We start from the raw sequence: 18,832 nt of genomic DNA on the forward strand, positions 1-18,832 counted from the left end.
AAACCTGGATTTTTTTTCTGATTTGAGTTCATTTGGGGACTTCTCTGAGGGGCACAGGACAGGGGCTGTGACATTTGTGTGCTGTGGTTTTCCCTTGTGCTAGTGCTGCATGGTCTGTGTGGGAGCTGGACGGTCAAGGCTTCCAGGAATCAGTTGTGGAATCTCAAGCTGGAAAGATCCAAGGAAGGTCTCTCCCAGGAAGACTTTCTGTGGTAGAAAGCTGTTCTCCAGAGTGAACAAAGTAAATTTATCTTTTGCAACCACGCTTGCATAGACATTGAGGTGAGGTTTGCCTAATCTGCAGCTTGAAGTCTATTTTAAGGTGTAATGGGGCTTTTTCAATATAAGTATTTTACTTAAATTGCTTATGGATTCTCCCAAGTAGTAAATACAAAGGATAATTCAGGATTTTAATTGAAAGCATATCCTCTTGATATGGAATTTTATAGGAAGATTTGCTTTGTTTTGTCACTCCAATCCTTAAGATCACTTCATATGTGAGAATGGTTTCCTGATTGCTGTTATCTGCAGGCCTGAACCTTGAATTGTGCAATTCTCCTGGCATGGAAAAACTGCTTCAACAAGCTAGAATGAGTGAGTTGTAGATGCTCAGGTTGCATTTCTCAGCACTCATACTGGAGCTGCAGAGAGTGTGTTTGCAATGGTTCTGTCAATCCCAAGTGCAAGTGTCTTTTTCTTTGAACATTAGAGATAATGAAGGTCAGTGCTTCTGTGGATTTAGCTGAGAATAATTTTGAAGTTTCTATTTTCAGAGCTGGAGATGAAATTTCAAAACTGCCATAAGGAGAGAAAAAGTTTTATTTCCACAAGCAGTCAAGGTCTGATTCTCTCCTCAGTGAGAAATTTCTATTATTCATAAATCTCCTGGTACTGGAGTATTAGTACTGGTTTGCATTCATCTACTAAAATCATATTGGATCCTTAATAACCTGTTTAGTTCTTTCCTGTGCAGTATGAATTGAACAGGTTTTTTTTCCCCTAGGTAATGCACCTTTGCAGTTATGCACATGCACAGAGCCTGGAGCAGTGGTCACAGGGTGCACACTGAAGCCAAGTGTCCAAGGCCAGGTTGGATGGCTCTTGCAGTGCCCTGGGATAGTTCAAGGTGCCTCTGCCCATGTCAGGAGGTGGAATGAGAGGAGTTTGAAGGCTCCTTCCAGCCCATTCTGTGATTCATTCTAACACAGCACAGTTCCTATGGTCACAACAGCTCTGTAGCATCACTTGGAAAATCATTCTAGGAAGACAGGAGGAGCTGTCTCAGCTTTCAAGAAAAACTGGAGTAACTTCATTCAGCTTAGAAAAACCATCAGGAATAGGTGAGATGGTGATGATCTGGTTTTTGAGACTTAGGATCAAGGCAAAGAACTTGTTGAAGGCAGGATTCCTCTCTTGCATAAGGTGGGATGCAAAGACAGAATTCTTCCCTTGGGAATGTGTCTGAAAGGTCCAAATTCTGCTGGAGTTGGAAATGTTTGAGTTACTGTTCTTCCTCAGCTGCTGGCTGCTGGTTTCTCCAGGTTTCTCCATGTGTTGGATGCAATGCAGTGCAGCACTGATTGTGCACTGGGCCAGGGCAGTTGGTGCAGCCACAGATAAAACACACATTTCAGTACAGTTTATGTTGTTATTTCACCCAACCACCCTTCAGATTTAAAAATGCTGCATAAACTAACTTTCCACTGACACAACTTTTCACCTGCTTCATCAGTGACAAAATTGTTTCCACAGAAACTGATTTCTTCCAAAGACCAACATCAAAAAGCCAAAATCAAATAAATGGCATGAAATAGAATGTGATGGTGCAGATGCTATATCTTTATTATTATTATTATTGTCACTCAGGGGGGGGAAATCCATGTAGGACATTCCTATCTCTGGTACCCATTAGAGATGTTGTCACTTCAAGCTCACAGCAGTGAAACCTTTAGAGGCTCCCACATCATCTCCTATTAATTTTTATTCCTTTTTTTTTCCCTATCACACATACCAGTTTTCCATGCATGCTTCATGCACAGTTTTATCATAACAGTTTCAAGCAAACTTCCCTTATCTTGCTGCAATTCTCCAGTCCAGAGTTTTTAAAGCTCTAGTGTACCTTTCCTATCCTGAGCTACAATAAAAGTGTTCTCTCTTTTTTCCTTTTTAATAGTTTTTAAAGGATTTGGTGAATTTTGATTGCATTTTGTAAATATGTGAAAAGGGGAAACTTTTATTTCTTGTCTTTTGAAATCATTCTTGTGTAGATTTTGATAAATTGGACCTGGCCTTCATCAAAATGCCTTCATTTTGTCCCTCCATCAAACTTCTGTGTCTGAATAAATCAAAGAAAACTTCAAAAATAATGGAGGCAGGGGGTGATAGGGTTATTGGGAAGTGGTAAAAAATTATACTCCCTGTGAGGAGGGACATGCTGAGCATTTTGAAGTGTATAAAAGGTGTAAACATGAAGGAGGGAGTATAATTATTTAATCTTAGTAAAACTGGAGCTAATCATTTTTAAAAACAAAGAGAAGTGAATATCATTAAAAAAAATAAAATAAAATCCTATCAGCAGGAGCTATAGTGTGAGACTTTGATCCTGAAATTAGCTCGGTGTGTGCCCTTCCTGATGAGGCAAGGAGTCTGCTGAGTAGGTGCTTCCCTTCCTCAGTCTGCATTTCTGTTTGCAGAGCCCTGCCAAAAATCACTTCATATCTGAAATAAAGTACAAGCCATCTACCTGGAAAACTTTAAGTAGGCTGAAAAAGGAAAGATATGTCGTGGTCTGTCAAGTAAGTAACTGGAACTCCTTGCAGGTATTTTTTGGGGTTGAATTAGTGATCTGGTTGCATGCATAGAAGGTGGCAGGTGGTAAATGCTGTTTTCATAGGTTGTGGTGTAATTCCAGATCTGCATCTGGAAACAGGACCTGGCTTCAAATGTGTTCTCTCAGTATGCCCAAACTTTTGCAGGAGTTATTTGTACAGCTCCTTCCTCTTCTTCTGAGTCTTCATCCTTTCCCACGTGGGAATTTGTATTCCTGTCATCTTTCTGCTCCTCGCTTAGGGATTGTCCTTTCAGCCCTGGTTTGCAGTGGCCCTTCTGAACACAGAGCCAAATCCACCTCCCTGGTAGGAAGTTCCAACCAAGCACATCTCTGTTCAACCCCTTGCTGCTGGAGGAAGCAGAGGCTCTGGAAAGATTAGTAAGGAAATGGGAATGGTGTCATTTAGTGCCGATATCAGGGGTTCAATCCATCCCCTTGAGTTGGACTCAGTGATCCACGTGGGTCCCTTACAACTCAGAATATTCTGGGAAGATGTGTCTGGGTGAGGTTTTATCAGGTTTGGGTTGTGGTTTTTATATTGTTTTGTCTTAAAAGATTGTTAAAAACTCCCCCGTTCTTGAAATTTATTCAATACTTGGGGGAGAAGTCAGTGTCAAAGTGTCGATGTCCAAGGCTGAAGGGTTCCAAGACTGAGATCCCAAAGTAGCTTCAAGGAGATCAGAGCTTGTCAGTTTTTGGGACAGAACCATGACACAGACCTGCCCATGCTGTTTTCCTTTGATTTACATTGGATATTACCTTTATTAGACTTAATATTTTTAAGTTAATCTCTTTGTAGCTTTTATAGCAGAAAGGAAGTGATAAATTTCTGTCTGTGCCTATTAATTTCCTATCTTTATTTCCTGGTCAACACACACCACATTTCTGCCTTATCTTAAAAGCAAGGCTTTGCTGGTGCTGGAGTAAATATTCTAATTGAATCCCTCCAGTTGACACTCTAATAGCTTGTCAATTTGCTCACATTTGACAACCAGCCCTGCTGCCTTCACAACTAATGCTTGTTGAGTGCCAATATAAATGAGCATGATAATAGTCTGATATTATGTCTAGTCTTTTTCTAAATTTAATGTCAACATTTTTCTGATTGTGTTGTGGTGTGGTGTTTTCCTCAAAGAAAACGATTGAGGAATAATGAAATCTTGCTGTGTTTGTCATATGACACTGAACCCTGCAAAGAATTTTTCATTGTCTTGTGAACATCAGAGTTGTGAACACTTTGTAAAACACATCTTATTATGTAGAGCATTGCAATAAGGAAGGAATGTAAAACTTGATGTCCATTTAAAATAATAAGAGGAAAGGAAAGAAAAGGGTGAAGGAAGGGTACTCTTTAGATGACTGATGGGCTGCCAAGATCAAAAGTGTCTAAATTAGATACTTTTGTATAATTGATCTTCTGAATGGATATAGATTGTGTGATTGATAATGTCACTATTTAAAGAAAGACCTGATTTATTTATTTTTTTTGCCATTTTTGATGGCTTATTCTGTTGTCATCCAGGAACAATAAAGTAAAGAATTTGTCATGACATTTTAATAGACCAATGAATTGTGTGGAGGAAAGGTGATGAGTTGTGATGGTTGTGAGGGTGGAGAGGCCCTGGCACAGGGTGCCCAGAGAAGCTGTGGATGCCCCATCCCTGGAAGTGTCCAGGACAGGCTGGACAGGGCTTGGAGCACCCTGGGATAGTAGAAGGTGTCCCTGCCCATGTCAGGGGTTGGCACTGGGTGAGCTTTTGAGTCCCTTCAACCCAATGCATTCTGTGTTTCAATGATTTTTACATGCTCTACCACTTCAGTGTACACAGTTATGTACAGGGGAATGCTGAGTTTAACAAACTCTTGGAGAGTTTCATTGTAATTGTTTATGTTGAAGTATGGAATAGAAACCTGGGCTGAAATCGAGGTCTCTCTGTCTTTATCCTGCAGTAGAACTCTTCCTTTCCTTAAGCAGTTTAACCTAAACAGGTAAAGAATGAAAGGGAAAAGTTCTCTGGGGGTGGCAATACTCTCCCAAGTCACCCAGCAGCCAGAGGCTGTTGTTAGAAACAGAGCTGTGACAGAAACCAGGTTGTGTGACCTGAGTTGGGCAATGCCACATCCTCCACTGTGGTGTCCTGCTGGGCTGAGCTGAGGGAGAGCATGTATTTATAGAGGTGTCAAAGACACACTGGCTGAAGAAGGCTTTGGTATCCATATTTTTGACAGGAAAGAAGATGTTATTTATTTGTGCCCAAAGCAAATAGATGCAAATAAACACAAATAAATGCTATTCTTTGGTAAAGTTGAGGAGAATCCCTGTAAAATGAAGTCACTTTCATCTCATCTGTCTGCTTTGTTGAAATAGAGATCTGTGAAGAGAAAAAGGTTACTTTTTGAGATTTAATGCCCTGAAAATTTACAGGCTTGATGCTTAAGCAGTAGTAAGTGAACCATTAAGGCATTTCTTGTGGATTAATGACTGGCTGGGAGGAGTTGATGGCTTGAGGAATAGCTGAGGACCATTAACCTCCACTGGTCATTAATCTTCAAAGGCTTCCTTGAATACTGAGGTCATTATTGCTATGGAAAATAAATATTTGAGGAGGGGGAGAGAGAAAGGATTATACAGACTTCTAGAATATATATTTTGAATGGTTTAGTAGCTCTCCTATCATATGTCACTGTAGGTGGACAGCCACTAATATTATTAGTTTACAGGACTGATAATAGTTTTGAATTTCCACTGCTGAGGTTGCTTTTATTTCATTCACTAATTTGACTGTAAAATTCATAACATCAGGATGAATACAGTTGTAGAAATGTGACTGTTGGGTGTGTACAGCTGCGTGGTCAGAGAACTGGCCATGTTTAAAGGAGATGTTGTGGCTTCCATTAAAACCCTTTGTTCTGCAGCCCCTTCCCCTGTTCAGGCACATGGTAGGTACATGCCTGTGTCTTATTTCCCTGCCAAAGGACATACCTTTCCTTGATTTAAGTGCTCAGCAGTGTTATTCTCAGCAGTTCTTCACAGAATAACGTGATGTAGCGTTTCATTTGCTGCAAGTCAGCTTTGCTGTGTGGATGAAAAGGGCTCAAAGTAGCCTGAGTGCCTCACATACAAGTGAAAATCAAGCTGGCAGTCCTGCTGCTGTTCACAATTCCTTGCCTTCAGCTGCAGGACAGAGAGCAGTAACACCTGGAAGAGCTGGATGCACATTTGCAGTCTAACCTCAAATGTTTCTTTCCAGCAACCTTCCAAAGGTACTGCTTTTATGTCTCTGTCCCAAATTCAGCACATGAGGAGTGTTTGTGCTATTAAAGAGGAAATGTCAGGTGAAAATCAGCTCATCTTCATCTTTGTTATAGTTACAAAACTGAGCAAATTCATGAGCAAAAGATTTGGGGAAGGGGGTTCTTCCTCTCTTTGCTCCATTCAGCAAAGCTTTCCATATATCCCTAATTTCTTTTCCAGGTTGAACTCCCCTGCTTTTATCTTGTGTCCTGCCATCAAAATGAGCTGTCAGGGGAGCAGCTAATGGAAATTCTGATGATCAGCTACCCTGTTACTCTAGGGTTAAAAACAAATTCATGTCAGTAATGTGCCAAAAATGTTGAGGTACATGGAGGTTGTACAATCCCAAACCTGTATGTGCTCCTTGAGACAGATTGGAGGATTAGAAAAGACCTTTAAGATCATCCAGTCTGAATTCCCACAAACATTTGACCAAAAATCCCTGCCTTGAGGTCAGAGTTCTGTGATTGAATTAGCATATGTCTTTTTCAGAAGAAATTCTCAGCCTTTAGCATTATATTAGGCAAATACCACATATATTCCTGGAAGCTTTTCCATCATTAACCTACTGTAGGATGTTGTTACCTCTGAACTATTCACTGTCTCCTGTCAGAAGTAACTCTGTGCTGTTCTACTCAGTGGTGTAATAGAATTGAGTTTCTTAAGTGAGTTTTTGATACTCTGACTCCATTTTCTTGCCAAAAATCTGAGAATGTGAGACTTGAATTCTAAGAGGAGAAAAGACTGAGACAGCCATTGCTTTGTAGTCCTCGTATTTTGCACAGGAACGAATATCCAGAAAGCAGAAACTTCATGTAGATAGCAAGAGCAAAATTAAGGAAAAGACTTCCTTAAAAGCTATGCATAATATCAAATTTGAAGGTGTGACAAAGATGCTGAAAGTCCTTTTTCTGGTTCAGTTTGTAAAATCTGCCTTTTCCCACTAAAACATTTTAAATGGGAGACTTTACCTCAAGTGAAAGATGAATTAATCAATTTAAGCCTAAGGCAAGACAAGGTATATGTCAAGTTACAAGTTTTTGGTGAAAAGCTGTCTGCTGCTGGGGTTGATGTGTGCAAGTTGCATAGCAAGCTATGCAATGGAATTGAAAACTTAGGCATAAATACGTGTCTGGTGTTGAAAAGTGAATGAAACAGACTTGCACTGACACTTAGTGCTCCCAGGAAAGGCTTTTTCTTGTAGGAATGAAAAATTAATGAGAAACAGGCGACAATTGCAGCATCACGTTATACTGAAAACTGCTACCTGTAGCTTTTTCATAATTGGGAAACCAAAATAGCTATCCAGAAATCAATACAAAGGGTTTTGTTTCTTTGAGGGTTTGTATACATTTAAGCCTTCACCATTTGTAGCTGTGTGCAGCATTGAACAGTGTCCATGCTTTTTTTTTTTTTACTTTTTTTTTGAATGGACCAACATGCTTTTAGAAGAATTCTTACAAATGCTTGCCATACATGGGAAGGCCTGAAAATAACCAGTGAGTGAAGTAAAAAACCAAACATCCTAGTGACATCCACATTCAGCAATATGCAGGCTGAATTATTGCATTATTCTGTGCTTTAAAAGAGTTTGTCCTGCCTACACTGCAACCAGTGGCTGTAGCTAAATGTAGATCCTGACCCAGGAGTTACACAGTTTGTGGTTGAACAATAAGTCAATCCTTGTTTGTTTGGCTGTAAAATGTTTGAAAGAATTCCAGTTCATTCCTCACATGAAGCATTGTTAACTGTGAGCATTCACAGCTCTGCCATTACGTGGGTTTGTGGAGTTCATTTGGCAAATAAAAGATGTGGGGCATAAAGCAGGGTTGTAATTCCTCAGTGTTGGGTGGGGTGAAAGGCTCTGGGCAGACACAAGAAGGACTTGCTGGGTTTTGATTTCAAAGCCTGAAGAGTGGACAATTATTTCAGAAGTAGCTTTGTAACTTGTGTGTGAATTGTATACCAGAGGGAGAGCAGCAAGCTCTCAGTGTAGAACCACTTTGGCACTTTCTGCCAGTTCCAATGCTCTCCAGAAGTCATTTTCACAGCTGCAGCCATAAGAGAAAATCAGGGATATTGGATTTGCTGAAGTCCTGGTAATCAAAGCCTAGCAGGTAATAATAAAGGCTGGCTATGATGGTGATTAACTGAACCATAGTTGTTTTGCAGGAAGGGAGATTTTATGGAAACTTAAAGACCAGGCCAGAAAATAACTGAGGTCATGACATTGAATGAAGGCTCTTTGTAAGTTAGTGCAAAAAACAATGGCCAGTTTGAGGTGTATTTAAACCAAGAATCCAAACATCCTGGTGAAAGTCAAGGCCTTGGTCTTGCCTTGGAAATTTGCATTAAAGGGTGATGTTGTCTAAGCCTCCCTTGAAACACCAATGAGCTTCCTGTACTCCAAGTGTCCATCCTTGAAGGAAAGGAATGACAAAATCAATAAACACAGGACATGAGCAAAAATATTGCCAATTTGATGCAGAATTGTCATCTCTACTAGTTATTATATCTCTGATGATAACCTTTAACAGATGGCTAATTAAAAGAGAAGGGTTAAAGAAACCCCTGAAGAGGCAATTATAAACCAAAAATAAAAAAAAAAATTAAAATATTCTATTTTTTTTTTTAATTTGCTAAAATGTTGTGTTGACTTTTCAATTACAAAATCCATATGCTTGGAGTGATTAAATATATTTGTAAAGTGTAATATATTTGTAAAGATGGATGTAAGATTATAATTTAATAGCAATGGATTATTTTAAATTGTTTCATATATCTTTGTACTTTTGATATTGGTGACTATAAAATAATGTTTTCTTTATGTGAATGAGTGAATATATTCATTGGCTAAGGATTAATGAAATACAAGTATATTTATGTTGTCTGTCAAGTACCACACCTGTTTACATTTGAATCCATTGCAATGAAGTTCTGCATGAGATTTTTTTCTTATCTCTGATGAACTGAATATTACATATTTTAAATTAAACTTTTCATTTCCTACTTTGTTTTCCAGATCCAGGCTGTCTTATTCTTACTCTCTGGCAAAGCTATTTCTTCCACATTGAGTTACTCCTTTGGCAACCTCTTGTAAAGGGGAAATGCATGTGCATTTCAATCATAATGCATGAGTGGCCATAATTTGCTGACACAGTTCATTCTTTAATTCTGAATTCCAAGGCCTCTTGATATATTATTAATCAAATATTTGGGATTTGTCCTCTGGTTGGAAAAATCAAGAAATAATGACTGTGAAGTGTTTGAGTATTTATGAGAGATGTACTGACTGTTTCAACAAGGACCTATCACATTTTTCCAGTGCTTCTCATTTCTGATTTACATCAATTTTGTCTGCAGCAATGTGTTGCCTGGAGTTGTGACTGGTAATCATCCTGTTTCTGAGATAGCTTTGATCATGTGCTCATAGAGGATTTTGTGAGCAATCTATTTAATTCCATATGAACAGAATAGTCCCAAATGAAAGGAGCAATGCAATAATCACTGTACCATTTACCTTGGCTTTAATTTGGTGATTTTTTTTTTCCTGTTTAAGTATAAACTCTTCTTTATGCAGTTTAGTGTTTCACTCTTAGTTTTGTAACAAAACTGATGACAGCATTTTCTTCATTGATATGAACAGCAGTTTTCACTCTGTTCAAAGTATTTCTGGTTAATTACATACAGTAGAGCAGATTTAAACACACACCATTTTTTTTAACTACCTAATGAAAGTCCTTGGAGATTTAGATATGCTTTTAATTTGGATCAAATTTGGATCTAGTCAGAAGCTTTTAGGGCAGAGAGATTTTCTTGATACATAACTTTTGATACTTCTTAAATTTGTCATGGTTGTGTTTAATTCTGAACAGAACCAGGACATGCCAGGGAGAAGCCCATTGGTTTTTCTGTTAGGTAAAATATGGGACTTTTTGGGTGTCCTGAAGCAAAGTCTTGAAACGTTGCCCAGTTGTTTGTGGAAACAATTAAATTTGTAGGCTCAAGTCGAGGGAGTAATTCAAAAGCATTTGCCGGTTTGCAACTGGCAGAGGATTATAAATGAGTGTATCTGTCAGCTGCAGACACTGAAGACAAATGATAAAGTGAAACTTTGATAATGAATGTTTTATTATCTGTTGTTATTCGAGAATCATTCTTGTTGACTTCATGGATTATAAAGTCAAATTGTTTCTCCACCTTCCCCACTTCTCTTCCCATAACACCAAGACAATACTGTACCTGAGTTACAGGTATTTAAACAAAATCATTGATTCTTAAGTTACTGTATTCAATTTCTGGAGTAATCTCAGATCAAGTCTGTAAGAAATTTGGTGTTTTGTTAGTTCAAGGTTCACTATAATGAAAAAGACCTTTTAGACAGAGGTGGCATCATGCTGTTCTAGTCCAGGTCTTGGCACATCTTCCATGTCCTGCATTTTGTGTGTCATAGTTTTTTTGTTTGTTTATTTTATCAGCAGTTTTTTGTCTGTCAAAGATGTCACTTGGTCACTATGACTGCATATGACTTTTATTCTATTTGAATGTACTGATCATATAAAGATCTTGTACCTTTATTTTTCCTATTGGAGAAAAAAAGCATACAAATGCTGCCATTATATTCAGAACCATATTCAAGCAGTGGATTACATTTCTGGTCTATTTTGGATTAATATAATATTCCCATAAAAATTTAGTCTTTTCCCATGAGCAAAATTGTTTCCTCTGTCTTCATATTGACTGGTAATTGTTAGTATTTCAGAAGATTAAAGTAAGGTCTTACAGGGAGTGCAAGATCTAAACATCTTGTTGATATAGAAAACAATATTCTTTCAAATTATTTAAGCCTGAAATTAAGTAAGTTCTAGTGAGTACTTTTTATATCTGAAACTCAGCCTTTCAAAATAAGACAGAATTTCAAGCAGTTAATTCCAGTAACAACTTTTCACAGCTTAAGAGTTACCTTATTTTTCAGAATTAGTCTTAACCTGTGGCCTTTAACATTTTACCCTCTCAGGCAGGCATTTTTCAATTTATAAGAGGGGTGGCATGTTAGCAGTGAATATAGACAGGGAAGCCTGCAATTAATAGATAACCTGAAACAATAGTTTTAATAGCCCATGATTGAGCATATTTAATAAGTAAAAAGATTTTCTCACTTTAAACAAAAAATAAGAGAATGTGTGTGGGATTAGCAGTTTGCATCAGGGGAATGCCATTGTCTGGGCTGAAAAGAGCTGCACATCTGTAGATAGTTGATAATTCAGATAATTATTCATTTATGTGTAGCTGACTATTTCATAATGAGAGGGGGTACAAGTTTGGGGGTTTATTTTTTCTGACTTAGATAGGGAAGTGATTAATTACAGAGCTGTATTTGGTGTCAAGTTGTGAATAAATATGTTTAGCATTCATATGGTTGTTTACTAACAGGAAACCCACACCGCTTGCCAACAGTTTGATAAAAAAAATAAATTATTCGATTCATCACTAATTCTCTGTAGGAAAGATCTTTGCATTTGTGTAGTTTGGCATTTTATAATTAAATTCTTTTAAAACATTTTAATTAGGCAGAAGTAAACCAGAGTCCTTTTGTTTGCGCTTTGTAAACACTCGAAGGTGTCACTGAGGTGAGAGCTGTTGAGAGTGCTGCAGGGTATCTTGGCTTTGAAAAGTGCTCAGCTTGAGCTTTGTAGTGTCCACACTTCATTGGGAGATGGCTTTATCAAATCAAATAACAAATTCAGGAAACCCTTTTTCAGTTCAAGCTCCTTGACTATGTGTTGGTTCCCCAAAGTGTGGTAGAATTCTTTGGGCTGATGGCTCACACATCATTTGTGATGTTTTCCATGCAAAAAGGAAGGACATCTGGAACAGGGATTTGTAGCAGAGCAGTTCAGTCATCATCTGTCCAGACAGAATCTAGGCAGGAACCTATGCTGTTGATGCTAGAAAAAAGAAAAGGTGGGGAAGTCCAGAGGAGGGCCAGAGGATCTGATTCTGGAGCATCCCTGCTATGAAGACAGACTCGGAGAGCTGAGGTTGTTCAGCCTAGAGAGGAGGAGGCTGCAGGGAGATCTTAGAGCACCTTCCAGTGCCCAAAGGGGCTCCAGGAGATCTGGAGAAGGACTTTCTGCATGGGCATGGAGTGACAGGACAGCGGGGAATGGCTTTAAACTGAGAGATGGCTCTTTTAGATCAGATATAAGAAATAACTTGTTCCCAGTGAAGATGGCAAGACCCTGGTACAGGTTTTCCAGAGAATCTGTGGCTGCCCCTGGATCCCTGGAAGTGTCCAAGGCCAGGTTGGATGGGGCTTGGAGCAGCCTGGGGTAGTGGAAGGTGTCCCTGCCATGGCAGGGGGGTTGGAGTGAGATGAGCTCTAAGGTCCTTTCCAACCCAAGCCGTTCTATGAATGAGATTATGGTGGGACATTAAGGGGCTTGGAAGTGAAGCCAAGGCTGTCCTGGTTAATCAGCACTGCTATTACAGACTGTGGCTCAGCTTGAAACACCCACTGAAACATTTTTATGTAATCTCCCTTTTATGTAATTCCTCTTTAGCCACCACTGTGCCTAAGTACTTAAAAAGTAATTAACAAAAACTACATGCAATGTGTGCATTAAACTGTTTCTGCCTGCAATAATTTCCTTGGTTATTACCATTTGCATTGTTTTCTTTTGAAATATGGACTTTCAATTCACTTGTACAGTTTAGACCAGATGACAAGTTTGTCTTGGTACTGTGTGTACTGCAAAACAAGGTGTGTTTCTCAGGTGAGGAAATAGATTCTAACAATGTGAATTTTTCCTTTTTGTGGATCATCCAGCAGGAAATTAAAAAAATAAAATAATGTCACCATGAGAAGATATAAATGTGCAACTTTATTTTTATGCTTTCAAATTGTTGATATATTTTGGATGTACTTGCTTATCTGATTTTGACATTAAAAGGTATGAGACACCTCTGGACTTGTGTGCTTAGCATTAAATATTGACATTGAATTTTGCACTATATTAAGGTTCTGAATTAATTTTTATTTGTGAGTTGTCTCTTTGTATCTTTGGAATCCTACACCAAGGATTTACGTTTAAGTTGCCAATACCAGCAGAAAATCTGAATTTAGAAAAAGTGCTACTGAATCCAAGTGACAGCTTTTGCCTGTGTGAAATGTAGTTGGTTGTATAACTGAGTATTTGCTGGCTATTTGTTTGTTTTCATCATGCTTAGTTTCAAGTGTTATGAGAGCATACATTTGAGGCTTGTTCTGGCATTTTTTTGCAATTTAATGTGAGAGTTTTAAATCCTCATAAGCTTTTTCCAGGTCTCATTGAAGTTAACAAGTCTTAGAGAGCCATTTTTTGATAGATACTTTCCTTGATCATACTGCAAAATCACTTGTAAAGCAAGGGAATATGGTTAACAGGGACACCTACAATTCCATGTGTTGCTCTGTACAGAGCTGGAGTGAGATAGAAGAAGCATCTTGTGATTTACATGCATCTCCTGTTAATTTTAATGTGCTTGACTCTCCATGGTTGCCTTGAGCATCTCAACCTTGATTAATCTAAAGTTAAGTTCCTTTATGCTGGCTTATCTGTGATTGTTTTAGGTTCACTCCATCTGTTTCTTAATGTAGCTCTATAACTTCTTTCACAGTTCAGATTTGCTGATTATATCACTTTGGGTTTGTGGCTAAAACATTCAGTTCTGGTTTTATTACAAGATACTTTGATGAACTTGTGAAAAGTGGATGGGAGATTATTATCGAATAATTATTTCTCTGAAGGTGATTCCCTTCTTAATGCAGAAAATAGGTGAAAAAAGTTTAGTGAAGATGAAGACAACAAGTTAAATTATTAGGAAGACAGAGTGGCATCACTGATTTTTACTTGTCAAAGATTCAGACTAATCTTTTCCCCATTGCTATAAGTAAAAAAATGTTAAATTGCATTTTATGATTTTGCAAGTAGCAAGACAGTCCAAAAAAGTATTTAGAACCACTTTGTAAACTCCTGAGTCATCCCATTTTGCACTAATTCAGATCTTAGCTTAGCATCCTATTTGTGGGGATGTTATAACTGTCATTAATTTTTAAACTGTCACTTATTTTTTTAGTATAAATTCCTTTATAGAAACCTTGCGGAAGATAAAGATCATTATCAGTCCTGTCCAGAGCCAAATGTCTTTAATATGTAATGCCAGAGTGGGCAGCCTTTGGAAGAGGCATTTCTGGAACTAAAATTCTCACTGATGTTGAGGTGGCAGCAAGTCCTGCTTGCTGGGAGAAGCGTGAGCTGCTGGGTGGTCAGGGAATGGTGCAGGCTGAGTTCAGCAAGGTGGTGGGAGAATTTCCTAATTTTACTTAGGCTGTGTTCCATCTGAAGCTTGGAATATCCCAGGAACAAGCTCCTTCCCCTCTGGCTGAGCACCAGAGGTGGATGAAGCAAGAGGAATAGGACATGTAAGCTTTTCTTATGTGGACAAAGTCACTGGCATTCACCTCTGTACCCATCTTCTGACAGGGATCTGATCCTCGAAAGGATTGGAAGGAGCAAGGAATTAATTGCATTAAAATAAAAAGGAGAAGTAATCAAAATCACAAATCACTTGTCCAGTGCCATGTTCCTGATTGATGCTAAGTGGTTATTGCTGAGATGAGACAGTTTTGCAATCAGTGAAACTGATAAAGGAACATATGACTCAGACACCAACTATTTTGTGATTTAATTTGGAAATGCATAGCACAGATATATTAAAGAAACATAAGCTGTGCTTTCCTGGAAGATTGTAACTGCATTGAGTAAGATTTGGACCTGTCTTGATCTGATCTATTTTCTCCAGCAGCAGCCAGAGGCAGGTAAAAAGGAGCACAAGACAAGGACAAGTGTCTGAGGATGCTTCTTAGTGATTTTGATACTCTTGTATTTACAAGTATTTGGTTGTTTTCTTTCCAGGAATTTGTTGCTGTATATTCTCAACTCATATAACTTTTTGACATAACCAATATCCCGTGGCAGTATTTCTAACTGTAGCTGTATGCTCTATTTGAAAATAACAGTAAAAGGACCCCTTTGGTATTTTTACTGTCTTGTTACAAGAATTAAGGACTAAGAAATAAAACTACCTGGAGGCAGGTACAAAATGGTTGCACCTGGTTCCTTTTTTCCCTTGCTAGTTGAAGGCTTGGCTCTGAATCCTCCTTCTGTTTCTTTTCCTAAGATGGAAGGTTGTGGTCTATTTAGAATATTCTGTATACAAAGTTTGTCCAGTGTCTTTATCACTCTCCTAAGTACCTTTCTGAGTTTTACTAGTTCTGCTTTGGTTTACAACACGTTGAAAGTGTGCTGAATTTTATGTGGTAGTAATTTGGAACCTAATGAGGACAGCACTTCACATTTTTGATGACTACAATGTTACTGTAAAAGAACGAGTTTTAATTATTTGGTGATTTCAGACGTGTATATGCAGTTCAGTACCCATGACAATGCATTTTTGTATTTTAATTAAGCTTCTTGAAGTACAGAATTCCTTTTTAAAAGTTTCCATTGTCTCAGTAAGAAAAGCAGCCTGACCTAGATAGTTTCTATAGCATTTCATTCTCTTCTGCGTGGGGAGTAGAAGTCAGGGATGTTTCTCAGGTGACAAAGAGGTAGATCCCAAGACTTTTTAGAGCACAAGAATAAGTGTTCCTCATCTCTCTTTTTCCATGTGATGGATGCTTTTACTTAGTACTTTGATATTCCAAATAAACATAGTATTTGTATTTCCAAGGCTGTTTCTAAAGAGGAAATAAAGATAGGTTCTGATGACTTTCCCTTTCAGAAAATAAATTTCACTAGTGGACCTCAAATACTATACACATCAAGATTTCAGATCATAGTGGGGCTTTGGTTTTTCCTTGCTTGAATTATGAAGTAACTGTCTCTTTGGAGCAAGGCACATTCTAGCTGGACTTGGGAGAAAGTCAAACCTGAAGGAAGAGAGAAGGCACACCTTGAGATGTCTCCAAACTGATAACACATACATTTTTAACTGGCTGTTGAATTAAACAGAAACTCATCAAATCAGCAGTTCTGTTTATCCAATCCTTGTGGATATTTGTGATTGTGCCATTTAACAGCACTGGCTTTGGTAATTTGCCAGGTGTGTGCCAGCATCCAGTGTAACTTACTCTTTGAACAACTCACCTGGCAGCAGCCCACACTGTGGATTGTGTCCTGCACCAGCTCCATTCCATCATATATCCATGTTCTCCAGGTGCTCCCTCTTTTGAGGAATATTGTTTTTAGTTCAAATGATTTAAACTTGTCTGACCTTTTTGCCTTTTAACACACCATAAAGGATGATGAAACTGTGCACAGAGGCACCCCGGGGCAGAACACGTTGTTGAAATAGCAAGGACACGTTGCTGCCTCCTGTGTCACATGCTTCAATAATGATGACACTGCTGCATTATTTTTCAGAAAGCTGATTATTGCTTAGCAAAAATCTAATTGAAACTTCAGACAGTAAAAACATTAGAGAAAGTGTATGGTGTGCCTCTGAGAAATTAATCTGAAGTGCAGAGGCAAAATTCAGCAAATATTGGATCAATTTTTATAGACTTTGCTGTTGAGGAAGAACTACCTGCAGTCATGCTGCTGTATAAACTGTCCTGGATGAGTGGGTTTGGAGGGTGTCTATAACTTACCATGCTAATATGGAGCATTCAATAGGAGCTCCCTGAGTATTTAATGACCAGTGTGCACTGCCTGTGCCTGAAGAGGGGAGGTGTGGGTGCATCTCGGTTTTGCTGGATTCATATCCCTCAAATCAGTCCCAAACATGCAACTGCCCTTGGTTCTGGGTGCACAAAGAGGAATTTAAAGGCAATCTGAAATACTGTGCTCTCATCTGATGCACAAGAACCGATGATGTGTGTTTTTTTCAGTCTTGCAATATGTGGTTGTGTAGGTGGTTGTCTTCCCTAGATTGTTTTGAAGTCTGCTCTGCTCATCCAGGGGTTCATCACATTAAATGAGAGTTAGAACAAATTTATTCCAAATACCCATGATCTGATAGAAAAGTTATACTGCCATTTTTGCACCAAAAATACATTTTTTCTATCAATTACCTGCTGCATTATGTCCCCAAAACAGCACTAAAGGTGATTCTCCTTTTCTCAAATATACTTCAGAATCGTACTTTGTCGTCTCAACATTTTATTTTCCCTCTCTTTATTCTTTTCCCTTATTATCATAAATAAGGATTATATTAGGAGCTGGTTGTGCTTTCTATCAGTGAAAGAACATGCCTGCATGGTTGGATTAATTAACTCTGCTCTGCATTAACGTGGGGTGGATGTGGACAGGACCTGAGTGAGGCCTGGCCAGGTGGGAGCACAGGCACAGGAAGCAGGGGATGGTTTGCAGCTTCCCAAATACATCTCAAGTTGATCCCAGACCAAGGGATGCATGGGAATGATGGATTATTGTGTGTTTGTGTTTGTGCCAGGCTCAGGGTGGGCACAGTCTGTGTCCTGCAGATGGGGAAACATTCCCAAAAGAGGCTTGGCGTGAGACTTCTCACTAAAATTCATTGCAGTGCAGGTTCCTGAGATCACACTGCTGCCTGCCATGATGTTTTGGAATTTGAAGGAGGCTGTATGAATGGAATTGGAATATTTCTGTTCCCAAAACATGCACTACTTGGGGCTGAGCAAAGGAATGAAGGAAAGTCTCTGGGGACTGTTTCAGCTGTGGTACTCTGATGTGTAATTTGCCAGTCATCATTTCATCTCATTCCATTAATGAGCTCTGATCCCTTAATTTTTATTTTTGTGTCAGTGCTACAGAGAATTAAGACAAAATCCCACAGCAGGGATGTTCCTGGTGGTCCGTTCTGGGGGGTATCTTTAATATTGGAGAGTACCAGAGCTCTCCCTGCTCCAGACCACTCCTGGCCTCTTCTTCATACCCCAAGGAAGGGCCACAACCTGGAATCTGATCAGTTACCAGAGGATTGTTGCTGAATTGTTTTCAAATCAGCAAAAGCCATAAAATTCCTGTCCTGTTCTAGATCCTGAATTTGCTGTAGGCAGGAAGGGCTGAAACTGTAGGTGGCTGTTTCAGCACACCAGAAACTGGACCTACAATGTTTTGACTTTGCAAAAATGTGGTATTTGGGACTCTTGGCATGGCACTAAGGAGTTGCATTTCAAAAAGGCTTCCCTTCATTGCCAGCCAGGTACTGCCCTCTCACCTGTCACCCAAGAATGGGGCTTCACGTGGGATGTGGCAGAACCAGGTATTGGCTCTCAGTGAGATTTGCATTGCTCAGGAACCTCTTGAATGCAGACCAAAAATTAGCTTTGGACAAAATCCTTAATCTGCTTTTTCTACCTAGCAGTTGGGGTGCCCCAGATAGGAAAATCTGAATTGTGTTTTGGAGGTTGATCAGAGTCCCTTCCCTGCCAGGGCAACAGGGTGCACTGCCAGTGAATTTTAAACCTTGACCTGTTTTAGAAGAGTGCAAGACATTCAAAACTGCATTGTACCAGTATTTCTTCACATGACTGCAAGCTTTCCTACTTTTCTGTTTGTTGATTCAACCTCTTTAAACTTATCACTTTCAGACATTCAAAGTTCCATCCCAAAGAGGCAGAATGATATTTTGCATAATTTTTATAAAGTTAACTCATAGAGTTTGGCTTTAAGTAGAGCCCT

General features: G+C 38.9%; 1 protein-coding gene across 2 annotated transcripts in view; it reads left to right on the forward strand.

Moving 5' to 3' along the window:
• SUCLG2 (succinate-CoA ligase GDP-forming subunit beta) overlaps window positions 1–18,832 on the forward strand; it is a 109,707-nt gene that overhangs the window by 76,115 nt on the left and 14,760 nt on the right. The window contains exon 10 of one of the 2 annotated variants that reach the window (XM_086845806.1): window positions 2,694–2,795. The exons of the other annotated variant lie outside the window; for it this stretch is intronic. Coding sequence (XP_086701932.1) covers window positions 2,694–2,795 — 102 coding nt within the window. The remainder of the gene's footprint in view (window positions 1–2,693; window positions 2,796–18,832) is intronic. 2 annotated transcript variants of the gene reach the window in all.

The sequence above is a fragment of the Cyanistes caeruleus genome, chromosome 11, assembly GCF_971803275.1.
Source record: "Cyanistes caeruleus chromosome 11, bCyaCae1.hap1.1, whole genome shotgun sequence".
NCBI lineage: Eukaryota > Metazoa > Chordata > Aves > Passeriformes > Paridae > Cyanistes > Cyanistes caeruleus.